Source organism: Trachemys scripta, chromosome 7 (assembly GCF_013100865.1).
Source record: "Trachemys scripta elegans isolate TJP31775 chromosome 7, CAS_Tse_1.0, whole genome shotgun sequence".
In the NCBI taxonomy this organism is placed as follows: domain Eukaryota; kingdom Metazoa; phylum Chordata; order Testudines; family Emydidae; genus Trachemys; species Trachemys scripta.
In genome coordinates, this window is record NC_048304.1 from 107,976,914 (window position 1) to 107,996,895 (window position 19,982).

A 19,982-nucleotide genomic window follows, 5' to 3' on the forward strand; every position below is an offset into this window, starting at 1 on the left:
ACTAGCTGCCCCTGGAATCCCACCCCACTCCTCCAGCATCTGGACCCCCCCCAGCCCCCCCTCACCGAGCTCTATCCCCCCACACCCAGACCTCCCCATGCTGAGCCTCCACTACTTCACTTGGACCCTCCCTGCAGAGTCCCATTACTGTTGCACCCAGAACCCCCCAACAAGCCTGTGTGCATCCACATTCCTCCCGCACCCAGATCCCACAGTGAACTGCCTGCACCCAGAATGCCCCGCACAGAACCCTCTCAACCCACACCTGGATCCCCCCACACTAAGCCCCTCCACAGATGGATCCTGCGTTGCTGAGCCTGTCTGCTCACACCTAGTGCTCCTGGCATGGAGGCGCAGGGCCCTTGGGTGTTTCTGGGGTAGGCCCGGTCCTTGGCTGTGTCAGGCTTGGGCACAGCCTCACCACTGAGTCCATGTCCGGGGTAGGGGGTGAAGGGGGAGAAATGGACGGTGATCTTTCATATATCTGTGCAGCCAGTGGCCTGTGCTCCCCAATGTCATGCCGGAGCCTCCACATTTATTTGACAAATACACTTGCAGAATTTTAAAATATTGTGCGCAGAATTTTTATTTTTTGGTGCAGAATACCCTCAGGAGTAAGATATGGTGTAGGGATTAGTTTAGAAAAATTCTACAGCCTGTGTCCACACATGGAACATTATGATCAACAAGGATGGATGATTCAAGGTCAAAACCTATTGCCTAAATAGGGGTGAACCCAGTTTAAATCATGTTTTGCATCTAGTCATGTGTCAGGGGCTACAGAGAAACTTCTTTAAAGTGAGGATGGCAAACTACTGCAGGGGCAAAATGATCACTTTATTGACTGTCAAAGAAAGAACAGTCTTCTACAGTTCTTGCAGGTCCGTGGTTCATTTTCCTAGCTTTCTCAAGATCCATCCACAGACTGTAATGAACTCCCTCAAGTACTATGGACCATTGCAAACCTTGCCACCTTTCACTCCACACCTCTTATTCACAACCACAAGCAGCAGAAATTGCATACTTGAAAAAGCAATATTATGAAAATTTTCCGTGCATTATAGCAGTCTTTTATTCAAATTTAGCATCTGGAACAATAAGAGATAGCAAAATGAGAACACATAGCTATACTTGGACCATCACTGGTCCATGACTCACAGTTTAGGAACCTCTGCTGAAGGAGAAGTGTTTCAGACACTGTTTATATTATAATTTAATTTCAAGAGGAGAAAAATATGGTAAAAAAAGAATTATACATGGAAGCCTGCCCTCCTAGGATAGCTGAAATGCTATAGCTAAAGACTAAGCTAAGAAACTAGAGTGCAAACGCTAGGCTTTCTTTCCTTCAGATGTTTACCTTAGACTTCGGTGACAGTTTATAGGAAACTAAGAATACGTTGAAAAGTAAAAGGGTTTTGGCTCAATGACAGAGGAAATAAGTCCATCGAGAAATAGTTTCAGGTAGCTATTTGGTACATTTCAAAAGTAAAACATCCAACAACTTACATGAGGCAAAATGAACGACACCAGAAAAAAATACTGTAGAATTATTTTAATAACACTAGGAAAAGACTGAAGTAGTAAAAATTCTGCATGGATTCTGAAAAGGTGTTTTTTGTTTTGTTTTTTGTTTACAAGCCAACATTTTTCCAGCTGTGTTTTTTATCCCCAAATTCTATCACAATGGCATTTTCCAGTTAAAGGAACAGCTATCCTATTTATACCTGAATACCACAACACACATTGTGTGCATGAATTTTGTTTTGTTGGAGTCTTAGTTGAAAGAGTGACACAGAGAAAAAAATGTTGACTGTTTAAGCAGTAACAGTTGTGTTAGCCAGTAAAGAATACATTGCATACATAAAATACAGAAGGAAAAAAATTATCATCTGGAATATCTGTGGCATTACATTGATGTTGTTGGCCAATACTATTCTTTTGAACAAGCAGAATGTTGGTCAAAAGTCTAATGTTTCCTGTACCAGCACAGTCATAATGTAAGCAGTCCACTGTTGCTAAAAGAAAACATGAAATCCAGCTCATGTTTCTGATTAAGGGTCGATTTCTTCAGGAACCACGGTTATCATAATATCTTCATTGCCCCTGCGTACAACCATATTCAGAGTATTGTCCTTTTTAATAATGTCACTGACATCACTGGCTGAGATTATTCCCTGTCCATTGATGCTTATAATCACATCGTTTTCTTTCAGGCCACCACTAAAATACAAAAAAGGGATACGTTATCGCAACTGCTATTTTATCCTCCTCATAATGCTATTGAAAAAGAGAACTGAATGCTCACAATTCACCAGGACTGACATTCAAAGGACTGGATTCTAATCTGAGATGCATAGAAACAACAACCGGTTTGATGAGTTATGTGGTGACGTGTATCAGATAGTTAAGACAAAGGAGTTTTATTTCAGCACGGAAATCTTCAAACCTTTCACTCAATTATACAATTTAAGAGCAATTCCATCGGAGCAACACTGTGTACAGTGGCAGGTACACATGGCAGATATTTCAATCCGCATCTCAGCCCACTCCAGTAGGGGACCTGTACCATTTAATAGAACTGTATATTTAGTATCCCACACTGTTCTCTATACATAGCTTTGTTGGTTCAATTACAGCCCCACTATGATTCAAAACTAAAATGGAAAATAATGTAGATCTATTACACATGGCCTCAGTAGGATGCAGTTTTATTCCACCCATTATTTTTGTTGCAATAGCACCAATTATGGACTAGGACCTCTTCATCCCAGGTACTATACAAACACAAAACAAAAAAAATGGTCCTTGCCCCAAGAGCTTACAATGTAAAAAGACAACGGGTAGATACAGATAGACGGGGACTAGATAAGTCAGACTGAGGCTCTTTCTACTTCAGATCCTCCACAGTCTGGGCTGAGTCCCTTTCGTATTTTATTCACAAGAGCTGGCTAAGACTGCAGCTGGGACTGAGGAACAGGAGTGGGGAAGGGAAATATTGTACATACCATATTGGCTTGCCCTGTCATGCACAAAACTCTGGCTCCAAGTGATGGAAATACTAACCCAAGGAACCAGATCAGACATGATTCAACCTCTGAGCATAATCTTTACACAACCACAAAATAATAATACGCCTCTTCCAGTCACAGAGAAATGTCTTACCCCAGTGCTTCTCTCAAGCTACATGCCTTGGCTAAGATTTCTGGTGCCCTACTCAGAACACCTTAAATGGGCTTTATTTTCAGAGGCCAGGTGGCTCAGCACTTTCTGAAAACAGACTCCTTTATGGTTCTCAAGTTGGGCAACCAAAAAAATCACGAGTCAGATTGGAATATTTTGGTCCTTGTGTGTAGGTGCAACAGGACCCTTCTCTCAATTAAAAAGACTGATAGAATTTTGTGGCAGCAAGAGCTGTTTTGAGATGATATCACACACAATACAAAATGTCGGTGAAAAACCCAGCCCAAATCAAAGTATGTACAAATTTCATCAATAAAGTTGTCTGTAGGGGGTTAGGGTGGGCAATACCCATCAATAATGATCAACACGTTAATATCAATGTGATTCTGAACTCCTAAGTGCTATACTACATTACTTGTCTTCTACCTCTCTTCTTTCCCTTCTGTCTCTTTGCTAACTGTTCTCACTCCCACACTAAAGAACATCTTTTTTTGCATGCTCTCAAGATGCAGGCTCACTTTCTCATCCCAAATACAGCCAAGTGTCATCCACTCAGGTCAAGAAGACAAGTGCAAACCCCACACTACAGTACAATGAACTAGATTATTCCTGCAATAGTTTAAGGGAGACTCAGGTTGCAGGCACATATCAGTGCTTTGCCTGAGCGTTATCTTTCAAAAATGTTAGTTACAAAACAAAAAGCACCTGTAACAGATGTTAGAAACCTAGCTATGATTGGTTAAGGCTAAGGCACCCAAACTCCGCTCCAGAGAGATGCCAGCCAGCCCTTTTCCCTTCTTTGAACACAGATTATTAAAAATGTGTGCCATGAAATGTTAATTTTCTAATGTGTTTTGCACATACATGCCTCTTACCCTAAATGTGCTGCACATTTAACCTTTGCTCTTTTCCTATAAGATCGCTAATTTCATGTTCCTGATAAACTCTCTCCTCACCCACCTGAATTAAATAGTTTATTTATTTATGTATTTTAAGTTAACCAAGTGAATCATGAGAATTAAATGCCCATGTAAAGTGCTAGATGGACACAGCCTCTGACCATGAAACACAATCACACAGGCAGCAGAAGCACAAGTTTCCCCAAACTGCCCTACCAATGTGTATCCCAATCGTGACCTGGAGAGATCATCTCTAGAAGTGAAAGGATGATTTAGCCAGCACGTCCACTCCATGCTTAACCTCTCTGCTGAGATCTGTGACAAGGGCTCCCCTGTGATAGTCTTTTTTGTGATATAGAGGGCTGCCCACAAGGGACTGGACTCAAACCACCAACTCCTTTCATGTAAATAGCCATATTGTCAGATGGCAATAGTTTGGTTGATTTTAGCATAGTCAAACTTGTCGTAGGGGGTAAAAGCATCTCATTACCAATTTGTTACACTGATGGTTGCTGTTAGAAAAAAAAAAAAAAGACAAGACAAGAAAAAAAGAATAAAAAAGTCCTTTCACTTACGCTTCAGCTGGCGTATCTGGAATTACTTCAATAATGTAGGCCCCAGAAACAACATCAGGAAAGTCTTTATGGTGTTCCTTCAGCTCTTTAGCTTTGCTGAAAAAAGTGACTCCAATTTAAAATTATTTTGACAGAAAGTCATTTCACTTATAAAGGAAGTTAAAGTACAAGGATTGAAAAACCTCAATCACTTAACCTTTATTTGCTATGGTATTTTATACATACTGAGGTCACATGGTACAATTCAGTTCAGATTCTTAAAGACTTGAAAAGATTTTAAAACTTTACACTTACTTTACAGGATGCAGATTTCTAAATACTAATAAGTATCTTCTACTGGCAATAAATAGACGAAAACAGAAGAAACAAAAAAAAGCAGGCCATTATTTGTAGATCTTCGGTGCTCCTTGTGAAGCGTATTACATTACAATAACCCATTTCAATGTGACAGAAGCAAAATTTGTGGGAATGGACACATTTAAATAAAATTATAGGCGGAGGAAAGAATTTATCTTTACTCACCTAGGAGACAGTGACATCATTCGAATGCCAATATATTTCTTTTTAGTTACTGCTTTTCCTGTTAGAAAGAGAAAAGAAAATCTTGACTTATTGTTCTTATGAGAAGTCCTGGTGGTCTTAAACACAGAGATAACCAAATATTTTGATGTTGGTTCTCTATTGTGTGACATGTGCCCATTTTTTAAATAGTACAGTACAATACCTTTAGCTTGTCTGTCATGTGATTCAGTTAAGAACTTTTTAATTTTATCGGATGGAATTGCAAATGAGATTCCAGCTGTAACTTTTAAAGTGTTAATTCCAATCACTTCACCATCCTGGAAAAATAAAAAAAAATATGTTAGTAAACATGAAACACCATGACGAAGAAACAATGCATGGGAAGATTTTCTGCAAGCAGTCACAAAGAAAATTAATAAGGTATATGCAAAATATTTTGAAGCTAATTTATTAGCCACTAAACTTGGCTTAAAAATATAAAGTTAAAAAACCTTGAAAAAAGGAGTCTAAGTTTAAAACTCAAAGATTTTGCCATAATTAGAAAAGTCTGTGGACAACATTCTGATATAACTTTCACTGCTGTAAATTTAGAGTAACTACATTAACATTCAATAGAACTATTCCAGATTTACACCAGCATAGTCAAGATCAGAATCTGGGAATGCTCTTACTCGCAATAAATAACACCTTATTACACAATTGGTCCCATTATTTTCAATTTGCTTATTTCAGTGACACCCTATATTCAGCATGAGTAACTTTAATCAGATACTGGGCCTTTAAATGGAAATACTAAAATGTCACACTCTCGTTGCTGAACTTGTACAGTGTGGTAGACCAAAAGTAACTTTGATATTCTGTCAGTCTTGTTGTATATTTTGCAAGGCAAAATTGTCCTTTCTGACACAGACTAAGTAGCTTCTCCATAGTGAGGACCTCCAATCACACATTGTCTGACTATGCTGGAAGGATGACAGAATTAGGCCACAACTTTATTCTTAAATGTTTGGAAATACCCAGAAGACAAAATTGTACTTGAGTTTGCTGGCAGTTGTTGGGCTGGGTCAAGTCAGGATCTAACTGTAAAAAAGACCATTGACCCCTTCCTGCCCTGATCCAGAGTGGCGATTTTCTTCTCTATCACAGTGATGAACACACCATGAAGGGAGAAAACATACGGATACCACTGAACTTAACTTCGATTTGCAAAGAGCTTACATACTTTATGAAAAGTGCAATTACTTCTTAAACATAAAATGTATGTTTAATATTAGCTTTTGCATAGCATCAGCAAACATACTGGGCATTACACTCATTTTAAACTATGCAAATGGCAAACACTTGGAATACTGAACTCCAAGTATATCATGTGACTGGCCAATAAAAACACAGATGAGCGATTAGTAAGCACCCTGCCACGTTTGTACAGCCAGCCAATTATCATCAGAACTGAATCACTTTCTTTGGCAAATTTCTTTCAGAACAATGAATTTTGTTATTTATACTCTTTTTCCATCTTGTGCACATATTTATATGTGTTTTATTTCATTATGTGTTTATGTTCTATATAAAAAACAATAAAAAGAAAGTTAAAACATTTCTTTTAAAAAAAATGGTCAGGTTAATAAAAACACACAAACTTAAAGAATTTTGTTTTAAAAGAAACCCTTACCAGGTTTACTAAAGGTCCTCCAGAGTTTCCATACTGAAAATAAAATGGACAGATTATATTTTAGTAACTGTTTCCATAAAGTTACTACAAGCACAAATTTAAGTATTTTAAAAGAAATATTGAAATATTTCTAGTTATTTTCCACTTTCTATAAAATAGTTGCACAATGGCACCCTTTCAGAATCGCAAAAAATATCCCCCTTAACTGTAACCCTTTATAGTTCAACTTTTTCAAAACTGGGTTTTTAATTCTTTTGCCAATGAAGTTTAAGAAGAAAACAGCAACACAGAAGACTAACAGTTTACGTAGTATTGTTAACTATCAAACCTAACTCCCAGGGCCATGACAACAGCTCTTGAGGCCAAGCGCAAGAACATAGACGTCAACATATTGCTTTGCCATGGTCCCACAAACACAAGCTTGGATATTTTTTTTAAAATGTCTCGGTGACAGCGTGATGAATTTATAAATGCTATTTAGCATCCAGGGAACACTCTACAAGTTCAAACAATTCCAAGTTAGGTCAGATATTTTATGATTAATTACTTGATATTGTCTTTTAAAAAATAAACAATACTGTAGCCATGGCAGTTGTCCATGTTCATACTGATAAAAATCCTTTTAAACAATAAAATCCAGCAAAACCCACTTTTCTTTGGGAAAATGGTTGACAAACTTGTAGCTGCAGCTAGAGTCAGAAGTCTACATTGAATGGAACAAGGGCTATTCAGCTGTGTAGAAGTGACCTACATTGATAATTGCATCCGTCTGAATGTAGTCCATATCAGAGTTCCGAAGCCCTAATTCCTTTCCTCCACGCTGGGTAGTACTAACAATCCCCGTAGTCACTGTGTTTTGGAGTGAAAATGGACTTCCAATTGCAACCACGAATTCTCCAGGCCTCAAGTCTGCAGATCGACCAAGCAGCAGAACTGGCAATTTACCCTATGCATAAATTATGGTCAGAATCACCGTAAGATATTCTTTTGCAAATAAAATCTATACCACTGAAACACACACAAACTGATTTAACAGAAAAAATGAAGAAACATGCTCTGCTATCACCAGGGATTCTGTGTGACTATGTAAATGATACCTCCATGAGCTTTTAAATCTAAGGGGTGTGCTCTTCAGATAACATTTCTTTTTTCCACATAGTATAGCCATTAAATCAAAAGCAATTACAAAATAAATGAATATTTATGCACTGCTCTTCAAGGCAAAAATCTGAACACACCAGGTTTGGACTTGTGTCTGACAGCTTCTTGAAATAAATTAGCAAAACAGCTGTAGATGTAAAATAAAATAAAATAAAATACATGCATTGCTTAATAATACTGAAAAATAAAATACAAAGTAGAGTTAAGGTACATAACCAAACGTACAGGTGGATAAAAGTAATCTCCTCATCAGAATAGAAATTAAGTCAGATACAGCTACTCCGTCCTATAGATTTTGGGAAATCTGGAACATAATTAACCCTATCCCCTTCCTGACATGCCGAGCTCTTCTTCTGAAGGGACACTGTTAATAATGGTTTTACAGTATTATTATTTGTATTATGGTAGCATCTAGAAGTCTCAGTCATGCACCAGCATCTCTTTGTGATAGAAGCTGTACAAACACAGAACAAAAATAAAGGTCTCTGTCCAAAGATCTTACAATCTAAGATACCCCCAACATGCTTCCTAACTTCTAGGCTGGTAACCCTATGCCAGTAAACCTATCACTTTCGCTAACCGAGATTGCACTGAGCCAGAGAACACCCACTCTAACATCCATGAGATCTAGACATTTCCATGAGGATTCCACTTCTGAAGAATTCATTTCATTCTTCATTGCTTTCAGTGAACCAAATCCAGGCCCAAGCAGTGTCCATGGTAAACTATCAGCAGCAAATTGGCATGGCTGGTAATACACCCCACCCTGTAGGGGGAGACAGTGGCTCTATCCACTCAACTGACACATACGGGAATTGGGCTGTGGAGAATGAAGGCAGTGAAGACATGTGCAGTGCTTTTCCAGTATATTGGATCAAGAGGTAAGACTGGGTTCCTCCCAAGCTGACTAACATCTGGGGAGAGACTGAATTGGCTGGCTATCCTATGGAGGGAACACAGATGGGCCCTGTCAGGATGACTATTCCCATATGGCAACTGGAGAAGATTGGCCCCTTAGCCACCCTCACATTTATTTATATAAAAGGAAATATATCGGTCCCTTCTTGTTTCCACCCCTTCTTTCCCTCCAGCAGGAGCCATATTTGGGAGACTGTTACTGAAATTCTAAGGTAGCAGTAACTTGCGGATTACTTTAGGTTCTCAAGAGACCCCTGTATTAGAGTTAATTTTGAAACGGTCACTCAACTTTCATATTCTTTATTCAACAGCATCCATCTACAAAGAAGGCATGCTGGGTGGGATTTTTATCCCCCAAGTTATACCTATTATAAAAATACTTTTAATCAAACTGATATTAAGAAAGGGCTAGGATGAGTAACTATTTAAATCTCCATTTTGTTGCTCTCCATAATTTTACTAGCTCTTTGGTTCTTGGAAGACGTTTAACGTTTTGTAAGCATGGCTCTGGTCCTTTGAACACTTATGTGTGTGCTTAATTTTATCATCCGACAGGTCCCATTGAGATCAATGAATTACTCACCGTAGGGTTGCCACCAACCCCAGTTTTATCTCTCTTCCCCCCCACCCCCAAGGGTAGCTGCATGTCCTCCTGAAAATTCTCAGGTTTTGGTAGCTGCACCCCGCTGCCTCCCAGCCCTGAGTGGCTGTAGCAGGGGGACCCACAAGATAGCAGTGCCTGCAGAGGGAGCTCTGGCTCCAGAGTGTCTGGGAACCGCAGGGACAGAATGGCTTGGGAGTAGCAAGTGGACAGAGGGAGCTCGGGGCTGGCAGCACCTAGTCACTGCTGCACAGTACTGGCTATGGGGGTCATAGCCAGGTGGGAGTGGGGTGGATCCAGCCAGTGCCACATCCAGCTTGGTGAGATCAGTGCCCAGGGAAGCTCCAGGAGCAAGACTCCATGAGGGCTGATGCCATCTCCTGGGGATAGCATGAGGCAGCAGTACCCGGGGTGTCAGACAAATGTCCTGGACTTCTGCACCTCAGAGGTGGCAGCCCTAGGTGGAGTCTGGGGGGCAGGCAAATAGGTAGATGTCCTGGTTTTTTGTACTTAAGAGGGCAGACGCCCCTTTTTTTTGTACCTACAGGCAGCAGCCCTAACTCAAGCACATAAAGCTGAGCACATACGTAAATGTTCACAGGCCAAGGGCCTAGGTTTCTGAAATCTAGTTTAAACTACACTGATTTTGTTACAAGAGCATGATGCAGGAGTTATACTGTTGATTGGTAGGATGAGGGGACAGGGAAACCAGATAAATAAAATAGGAGAAGTCTCACATACGCAGACCTGAAAAGAGGAGAACCTGCTTGCTAGGCGTAAATTTAAAATAGGCTTCCTCCTTCCTCAGTACATTTTAAGATTCACTTCCTTGTTCTCAAGCAGCAGCCATGAAACACACAAGCCTAAATTTTCAAAACAGGCCCGTGATTCTGGATGTTTTATTTTGGGAAGCTCAGTTTGAGACACCTTAAAGGGCCTGATATTCAGGGCTCAGCATTTATTGAAAAACAGCCCCCTTCCAGGTATCTTTGTGTTGAGCACCCAAAACACAAGGCACCCAAAAAATCACTAGTCACTTTTGGAAATTTGGCTACAGCTAGTTTCTGGAGTCAGACCATTAATAGTTTTCATTAATCAATAATTTCATCATCATTTCTTAGTATGGGACTGAGGAAAAAAATCCCTAGCATAAGACAACAAAATATACAAATCTCTCAAGAATATTTTGCTTGGAATTTTTCAGTTAGGGTTTTATTTCATAAAGTATATTCTGAAAAATATTAAGTATTTGTAACAAGAAAATAAAAACACTTCCATTACTACAGTGATCAGGTCCATATATGCTACAATGAAAACAGCAGTCACAACTTTCGCAGTTGAAGCTTGACTCACTATATCCTTTTATCTAACTGCATTTCAGTTCTACCAACAAAGTTTTATTGAGAGGAGCATATTGCTTTAATACAACTGAGTGCCAAACCCATAAAACAGGATAAGATACTTCATCTTCTGCAGTTTCAAGACAGCAAGAAAATAATTAACCAACTGCAGACTAAAGAGACTCATCTGGGTAGGCAACCAAAGAGGCAACACAGCAAGGGAGGAAGTTTGCTTTCTAATCATGTTTTGAGGAAACACTTTTAGGAAGTTAAAATACAGTATAATTAAAACAAGCACTATCTATAGGCCAAATAAGGGCCATGAATACAGATTAATCTGGTATTCACAGAGAACCTCACCAATACAATGCAACGTGCAGGGGGCAGCCATAATTTGACTGGCTGCACTGAGAAGCACAAAGTGTGTGTAATGTCAGCTGTGCTAGCAGTCCCAGAGGGGTACTGTCTGGATGGTGAAAGGATCAGAGTCCTACCTCCTCTTTTTGCTATTGGTGGTGGAAATGCCATTGCTGAGCACGCTCCCCTAAATGGCTTATGACCTTTACAGCATAAGGTCAAGATGCTGTTGCTCTGGTAGCGTCACACCTCCCTCTCTGCCTAGTTCCTCCTTTGTATAAGCATAAATTTGCCCTATGTTTGGATTTCAGCCTACTTCAGATTTAACCATGAACTTTTAGTGGTCTGTTGTAAGGTACTTTTAGAGCAGAGGGCTATTTAAAAACAGATAAAAAAAAGAAACTGACCAAAATAAAATCTGAATAGACAATATTTTCTTCAGTTAATAATGTTAAAAAACAAACCAACAACAAAGATTTATGTTGATACTTCAGAGATTTATAAAATATTCCTGTATAAACATTTTTGTAGCCAAAGTTAAATTTGGCAGTAGAAAGAAAATACATTATAAGGAATCACTGACTAGTGCAATTATTTTTAATTGTGCTGAGTTTTCAAGCCTGGGCCCATATTAGTTAAACTTCAGTTCAAAGTCTAACACTGTACAGATTGGCTGTGAATCATCTGTGTGATTCAACGGGCCTTCTGGAACGAGTTAGACTAACCTTTCATTGGCTTAGAACAAAAAAACAAACTCAAAAAATTGTTTCCCTCTGCACACATTATGAAACATGGTTTTGAAAAGCATGTGTTCCCTATATAGGGGGGTGTTTGTAGAAGAGACTGCTGTGTACTTGAAGAGAAAGCATTTTGAGCTAATGGTCTGTAACTACAAATTTGATTCATTATTATTATTTGTCAAAATTACTGAAGTTCCATCTGCTTCCATAGTTAATTTTTACCCTTAATGAGGCTCTGTGGATGTAGGGGGCCATCCATGCAGAGCTCATTGCAAGGACCCAAGACTGCAATGAATCCTAGGTAAAGCTTTCAAAAGGCCCTAAATGGCTTAGGAGCCCAAGACTTTCAGATCACTGAAAATCAGTGATACTTTTCAGAATGTTACTCCTTATCTTTAATTTCTCGGTATAGTGTCACGGACATCTGCAGTATTATGCAAATGTTAATTTATTAAAACAATGAGATAGTAATTGTTAAATGTCAGTACATGTAAATGCACGCATTATAGTCAATCGATTTTGTATGCTACCTGTGGTATGTCATCTTTACGTTCCTGGGGATTTAAAAAAATAAATTAAAAAAAAAAAAAATCTTAAAAAAAATAGCAGCCACAGTTACAACTAGCAGTATTTCACTTCTTGAAAACAAACACAAATTTAATCCAAGTGGTAAAAATTATCCGCTGGAACTAGGGAAAAATGTGATTAAAATTACTAGATCTAGTTAGAAATGAATAATAAGATGTGTACAGCACACCTGGTCCACATAAAGTATTTTGTTCCAGCCTGCAAGAGTCTTATAAAATACAAGGAAACTTATAATTCAGTAGCTGAAACAAAACTATAAAAGGTGCCCTCCACCAGCTCCAGTTAACAAGCATTTCTCATGATGGCTGGAGTATGAAAACAACACTTAGTAATTAAAGCTTAAGCACTTGTGTCTACGGGCCTCATAAAACAATTAATAAATTGATTCATTTTTCATTTTACCTAACACCGGCTGGTTGTAGATCGGCTTACTGTAACAAAACACTCTATCGGAGGTAATCACTTCAAATTAACTACAGATATGCCATGATGATTAATAAAATCCTGGGCTAACTCATCTGCCTTGCAACATAATGCAGTGAATAAAGCACACAGCTGAAAGGCAAACACTGCAGTTCTAATTCCACCTCTGCCAGTGACTCACTGTGTGACCTCGAGCAACACTGTGTTAACACAACAATATAAACATGCGAGTATACTGTCTGCAAACTAACGTATGGCTAACCACGTAAACCCATAATGCACGATTACACTTTCTCATAGGATAAACCATCAGTTAACAATAATATCTTAGCACTTTTCATCCCACTACTTTGCACATTTTACAGGCTATGGGTTCAACCCTACAAACTCGTGACGCACAGAACTCCCACTGAGTATAATGTGAGTTCCACACTGGCTTTACAGGACTGAGTTTATATCCCACTACTTTCATTCACCAATGAATCCTTTCACCCACCACTGAAATGCAACTCTCTCTCTTCAGTGGATTTCAGCAGCTGTTCAGCTATGCACAGTAACACTACCCAATGGCAACTTTATCATAAGGATGACAAACTCTGTACCCTACTGACAGCCAGATCGTCAGCTGGTGTAAATTGACAATGGAGCCACACCAACTGAAGTCAATGGAGTTTTGCCAAATTATACCAGCTAAGGATCACACCCTGAAATTAAGGGAAGGAAATCTAGACAAGCAGACTGTAATAACCATAATCAGAATTTGGTTAGTACACTGGGGTTAAAAACATAAGAGATAACAGTTCAATCAGAAACATATTTCAGTTGGAACTTAAACCTTAAGACATGTTAATGCATCTGTGTGGGGAAAAGCGTGTTGACTTCCATCTCTTTTTGTTCTATAATCTGCTAAATTTACGGAAGGAATGTGATGAATCTGCACACAGTGGTTTTGGAGCTCCATAAATCACTGAAGACGGGACAACATTCTGATTTATGCTGAAATGTGACATATAGTCCCTTAATTTGTTTTTAAGTGGAAAAGAAGTAGATGCTCGTATATTTGCATCTACAAATTCAGCTGTCATTTCAACTTTTGCAAATTATATAACTCTGAAAGTCTTGGGAACTGCCTTTCTATTATAAATATGGAATTCAATTAAACTTGCAGACTAAATTACACCAAAATACATACAGGCCTTACCATATTAAAACAAGAAATGTCCTTTACAATCTATTAATTCCTTCACAAAATGCCAAAGAAAACAAAATGCTTCCAAGTTTGGATAGTTTCACAGCTTGTAGCATTTTCACATATTTTAAAAAAAATTCCATCAGATAAAAATCTGATGAGCTTGCACAAAGGAGAAAAATAATATTTCATGATGTCATTGGGATTTTATGTCATCTAACAAAATATAAACGTTAACCCTAAAACATATAATGGAAACAATACTGAAACAGGAGAATAACTGCATCCAGTATACTAATCCTCTGTGCTAGGATAACTGCAGGCTCAGCATCCAAACAAATGATTATGTTGATAATAAAACAAGAAAAAGGTGAAAAGGAAAGTTCAAGTCTTAAGATCGGGAAGGAGAAAAAGGAAGTGAAGAAAGGTGGAAAGTAGTAAGGCAAGGGGGAACTTGATAAGGCAGAAATTAAATATGGGGGGGGAGAGAAACACTCTGATTTGAAGAAATTTGTACTTGTATTTCACTTATTTCCTTTTAAAGAAAGGTGTTACAAGAACTGTGAAACATACAGTCCATTGGAATTACTTATTGGTCTCTCTAAGAGACAGCTTAATATACTTTATGTTCTTTTTTTGAACCTGTAATTGGAAGCATCTTGCTTTGCTGTTTTAGCAAACAGTGGGTCTTAGAAAGAAAGTAGCCCATGCTACATGGTTCTATTTTCCTACAAATCTTTCACTTTGCATTCAATATATTTAAAACAAAAACCAAAACCACACACCTAATTTCTACTGACAAAGGAACTGACAAAAGACAGGTCCCCAGATTCATCCCCAGTGAACATACTCCTGGATTCTCATACAAATATTGCAGGAAAACGGTCTTCCTCTGTTTGATAAAGCCTAGCATGTGGTGGGTATTATTGCAATCTAAAAACAATAAATCACCAGCACTGCCACCTGAAAGCACTTCATGGATTGCCTTTGTTCCTCCCCCCCCCCCCGACATCTTTCATTTGTGTGTGTCATTTAAGATCTCCCAGAATTACCATTAGGGTTTTCTAGTGGTAGACTCCTGCAAAGAAGCTTTATAGTATTCAGTTATGTATTTCAAAGTAAAATAAGCATTGATTCCACATGTGTTTTTAAAAGTCGCTTACATCGGAAGCTCAACTAGTTTGTTTTCAAAGATGCTGGCTATTAAAATATTTATGCATAAACAGAAAAAAAGTTGCTTTTCTGCTTCCTCCACACACTGCTTCCTCCTTGTGCACACAGAGAAAGCCAAATCCCCTCTTTCCACTGACACCAACTGTGGTGCTCCAAGTGAAATCTCACTGAAAGGCAAGCAAAAAGGAGAGAGAGAAATGGGGCAAAAGTTCTTATTTATTTTAAAGTGCCTAATGAGTAGGTTTGAAGGAAGTTTATGAAAGAAAATACAGATGTAAGACCTTTAATGTAATCTACCCATTTCCTGCGGCCAATGCAGCAGTGCTCCCTAGTTTATGAGCCATATCTTGCCAACAAAGTAAAGCCCAAATGACTGGGATGATGCTGAGGAACGAGAACAGTGAGCCCATGTAGCCATGTCATAGCTGCAATTACAGAGGATGGTGTAAGTGGCCCAGTGTTGAGTTCCTACGTGGGAGGGTTGGCTCCCAGAGTGTACATCCACTGCCCACCCACATTGCTCCCTTGTGTAGTGAACTGAGAAACCTGCCACCGAGTTCACTTCTAGGGCATGCAGTCTTCAGGAGCTCGCCTGTTTTGACACGGAGCAGCAAAAGTGATTTTCTTTCCACTGCTTTTGGCCTTCATGCCCGCATTGACTGAGCACAGGATTAGGCCGACAATCCCAAGTGCTTTGCCCAGTTTGGTTTTGCTGGGGAAGACAATCTAACCAACCTTGTCAGTAGAAAACTCGACTTCTTATGCAACCTTACTTTTCCTGTGCTATGCTAGTCCCAGTTACTACCCATTAGACCACCCTAAAAACTTCTCCTTCCTTGGCATTTACAACTTCCAAATATTTGAAGGCAGCCATATGCAATCATTTAACCAAACCGTAAATATTTGTCTGAAAACGTGCCACATAAGTCAGCCGTCTAGCTCATAAATCATTTTGTTGCTGTTCTCTGAATGCCCTCCAATTTGGCAACAATTTTGAGATGTTGCATTCGAGCTGCAGTCTCACCAGTGCCACAGAAAATACACTATTGCTTCTCCAGTCTGAGACAGGGTTTCTGCCTAGGCAGCGCTGCTGCCCCCCTCCCGGTCCCACCCCTTTTTCCCCCCCCGTATCACATCACAAGGTCATATCAAGTAAGCTGGCTGCTACCACTCTTAGACCTTTTTCAGCATTACTGCTTTCCAGATCTCGCTCTTCCGTTGAGTATATGTGTTTGGAATTATTTTCCCAAATATTATATACTGTATATACTCATTCATTAGCCCATTCGTTTATAAGATGACCCCCCAAAATGGATAGGTAAAAATAGAAAAAAACTGTATGACACTTTCATAAGCCAACCCTATATTTCAGGGGTTGGAAAACTTTGGCTCCCGGCCCGTTAGGGTAAGGCGCTGATGGGCCGGGGTGCTTTGTTTACTTGGAGCGCCTGCAGGTATGGAGCCCCATAGCTCCCTGTGGCTGTGGTTCACTGTTCCCACTTCCTGCAGAGCCCATTGGCTGGGAACGGCGAACCGCAGCCACAGGGAGCTAAGGAGCTCCATGCCTGCAGATGCTCCAAGTAAACAAAACGACAATGTATTAGATATTCAATTCAATGATTCCATAGAGTTTAAAATCATCAAATACTGGTGTTGACCCGTTTATAAGCCGACCCCCGCTCTTCAATGTGTCACTTTTTTACCAAAAATATTTGGCTTATGAATGAGTATATACAGTATTGTTTTGGGGCTTTTCTGGGGTTGGCTCGGATTTAAGTTCCTTTCTTTAATGCTTTAGTAATTTAACTGTATTTGACCATGGATATTCTTATTAATGAAAGGTTAGTTTTTTTCTAGACCATAGCATAATTAATGGCCAGAAGAAGAAAACCCCCAAAGAGATTTCTGTTCCTCATTGACTTCAAGTTCTTTTCAGTAGAAAAATGGGTCAGTCAGTGGAAACCAGTTCCATTCTACTGGTGCCTACAGCTTAATATCCTATTTAATTTCCCATCCCACTCAAAAAAGCCATATTACTTCAAGCAGTCTGTCTTCAGGCAGAAGTGCATCATTTAAAGGAAAACAGCATGCACACTGCTGCAAGAACTTAACTATTTGGGGAATACCAACTGGTAACGTAGACTCATACTTCAGATCTATCTGTTTCTGACCCATTTTTGTGCCTTTCAGAGCCTGCCTTAACATGCTAGGGCAGAACACAATTTATTCTTCATCTTTGATGTTGTCTTCAAATGATCTATCTAAAAGGTAGGAATGTTACCTCCGGCTTAAAAATTAAATTGTTGGATGGGTGTTTTCATGTCACATCAGTTAATCTTTAACCAAGAAATCAGTTAAAATCTGAATACATTAGACTAAGTAACTTTGAGATTTTTAAACTGCTTTTACGGATCTAAAGGTTGTGCGACATTTAAATGCAAAAGGATACATAAACACTAGAATTGTGTACAGAAATGAAAGTGTTTAGTGAATATTAAGACTGAAAGTAAATTTTGAGTTGACTGCATTTGTGACCTTTTCATTTTCACATTCTATGATCATTCAAGTTTCTTAGCATGAACACTCATGAAGAATGAATTTTTAAGCTTGATATTCACTAAATACAAATGTACTATTATTTGGACTACAAATAGTAGCACCCAGTGGCCTCAGTCGGGATTGTGTTCCCACTTCTACTATGTGTTTGTACAACTCATAGCACAGAAAGTTCTTGCCCTAACCAGCCTATAAATTAGAATATATACATTAGATTGCAAATTGTCAGTGTTACTATCTGTGCTGTACGCTGTTAGCTACACAAGTCATCTAACCACCAAACAGACAATACCATGTGCCTTATATTATAATCAAATATAAAATTCAAAATGCACAATGTACAGATGAATTACATAAGTCACATGGTATTGTTTCTGTTCCCTCATTGGACAGTGTAACATACCATGAAAATGGAATGGCAAATTGAAAATTACCAGCTGATCAACAATTATTTGCTGGAGAAAGCTGCAAAAAATAAACCGAAATGAACTGTTTGTGGACATTGTGCAAACTTTTTTTAAAAAATGAAACTGATGAAATAATCTACTAGCTATGAATTGTAACTAAGGTGTAATAAAAAACACGAATGACTGTCAGGATATGCAAACACGTTAACTTCCGCTGTATATAACTAGAATTATTGTGCTTTATATTTTAGGAGCATACTGTACATAATGCATATCTTTTTTCTCTTTCCAAAAACAATGTATAAACCCCAAAGAAACCCAGGCACTTAGCTAGCACATATGCTCATCTGCCATTTCCTTATTTATCTACTCCAAGGGACCATAAACTCATGTTCTTTTGTAGCAGTAGTACAGGCAGTGAGACTGCCTCCCACTCTTCTTGTTTCCAGCTGCTTCTACAGCCTCTAGGCTCTTCCTTCCTAGGCAGCCTACCACCCTAGGGAGTTGTAGAAGCAGCTGGAAATAAGAACAGCCAGCCAGCTAGATCTCCATGGACCACCACCAAACTGTTCTGCAGAGCAAGTCTTTACAATGTTTTAGCGTGTGTGGCTCTGCAGAGCTGAGCATTTTTCTTTTCTAAAACTACTCTAATCTCACTCCGTGCAAGTTCTAATGAAATCCAGGAGTCCTATCAATTGTGTGTGGGTGGTCGTGTCAGTGGAAAGATCCTGATGTAGAAAACTCAGTCTGCCCCCACCTTACACCTTGTCACTGCTCTCCATTGTCTTCTCTTTCCTTTCTTCTTCCTCTTCTACACTGTGCTGACTTTCACCTACCTCATCATCTTCTCTACACCTTTTTCTCACCATCCTCTTTTCCTTCTCTTACTCCTACCCTGCCACCTTTCCCACCATTTTATAGCTTATGTCCTGCCTTTCCATTACATTATCATTCTATTCTCTCACACTTCCTCTTTTCTCACTTCCTGTTTCTTGCTATCTTCTCCTCCTCCCATCCCACTCGACTGGACAGTGTCTGTTCTCACCCATGGTATCCCCTTGGCTCCTTCCCATTGCCCTGTCACTCTTTTCAAAGAACAGGTTTGCATTTGCTTATCTTAATCCATTAATGTACAAAGAAGAATTTAAGATTTCTCAGAGTAAGTTGGTTGATACGCAAATGAAGATGAAACCAAACGTACCTGCCAAGGATGGAGTGAAAATGTATTTGTGTTACATAGTCATTTGTTCCAGTGAGAGTCAGAAAGACACAGGAAAGAATGTTTGGGATACAGTAAAGATTTTGCAGGCATGCTGCTGGTAAGAGCAAAAGGAACCTTTAAATGTTATAGGTAGGGAAAGCATGTTGTATCTTTTCATAGGATGAATTAGACAAGAGTTCCAAGTTGACTGATGTCTGATTTTGTAATTAACTCTGAACTGAAATCCTCTGACCTTGATGGGGAATAGATTAGAACTAAACACACTGGAGGAGCTACACATTTTTTTAGTGTTTCAGATGATGCCTACTTGCCTGCTGTATTTATGTTAATATTCTTCCTAAATATGGTTTGCTTTCTTACACTGGATGTATGAAGTTCATTTAAATAGGAAGCCCAAATAAGTAAACAGTATGATAAGCATCTCAAGCAACCTGAATCCAGCAACATTTAAATTATACA

General features: G+C 39.0%; 1 protein-coding gene across 1 annotated transcript in view; it reads right to left on the reverse strand.

Annotated features, from left to right (window-relative positions):
- Positions 1–1,537: 1,537 nt before the first annotated feature.
- The window catches only part of HTRA1 (HtrA serine peptidase 1), a 45,897-nt gene continuing 27,452 nt past the window's right edge, over positions 1,538–19,982 (reverse strand). The window contains exons 4-9 of the mRNA XM_034776997.1: positions 7,600–7,794; positions 6,849–6,881; positions 5,379–5,493; positions 5,177–5,234; positions 4,655–4,750; positions 1,538–2,220 (exon numbers count right to left, since the gene is read on the reverse strand). Coding sequence (XP_034632888.1) covers positions 2,052–2,220; positions 4,655–4,750; positions 5,177–5,234; positions 5,379–5,493; positions 6,849–6,881; positions 7,600–7,794 — 666 coding nt within the window. The 3' untranslated portion in view covers positions 1,538–2,051. The remainder of the gene's footprint in view (positions 2,221–4,654; positions 4,751–5,176; positions 5,235–5,378; positions 5,494–6,848; positions 6,882–7,599; positions 7,795–19,982) is intronic.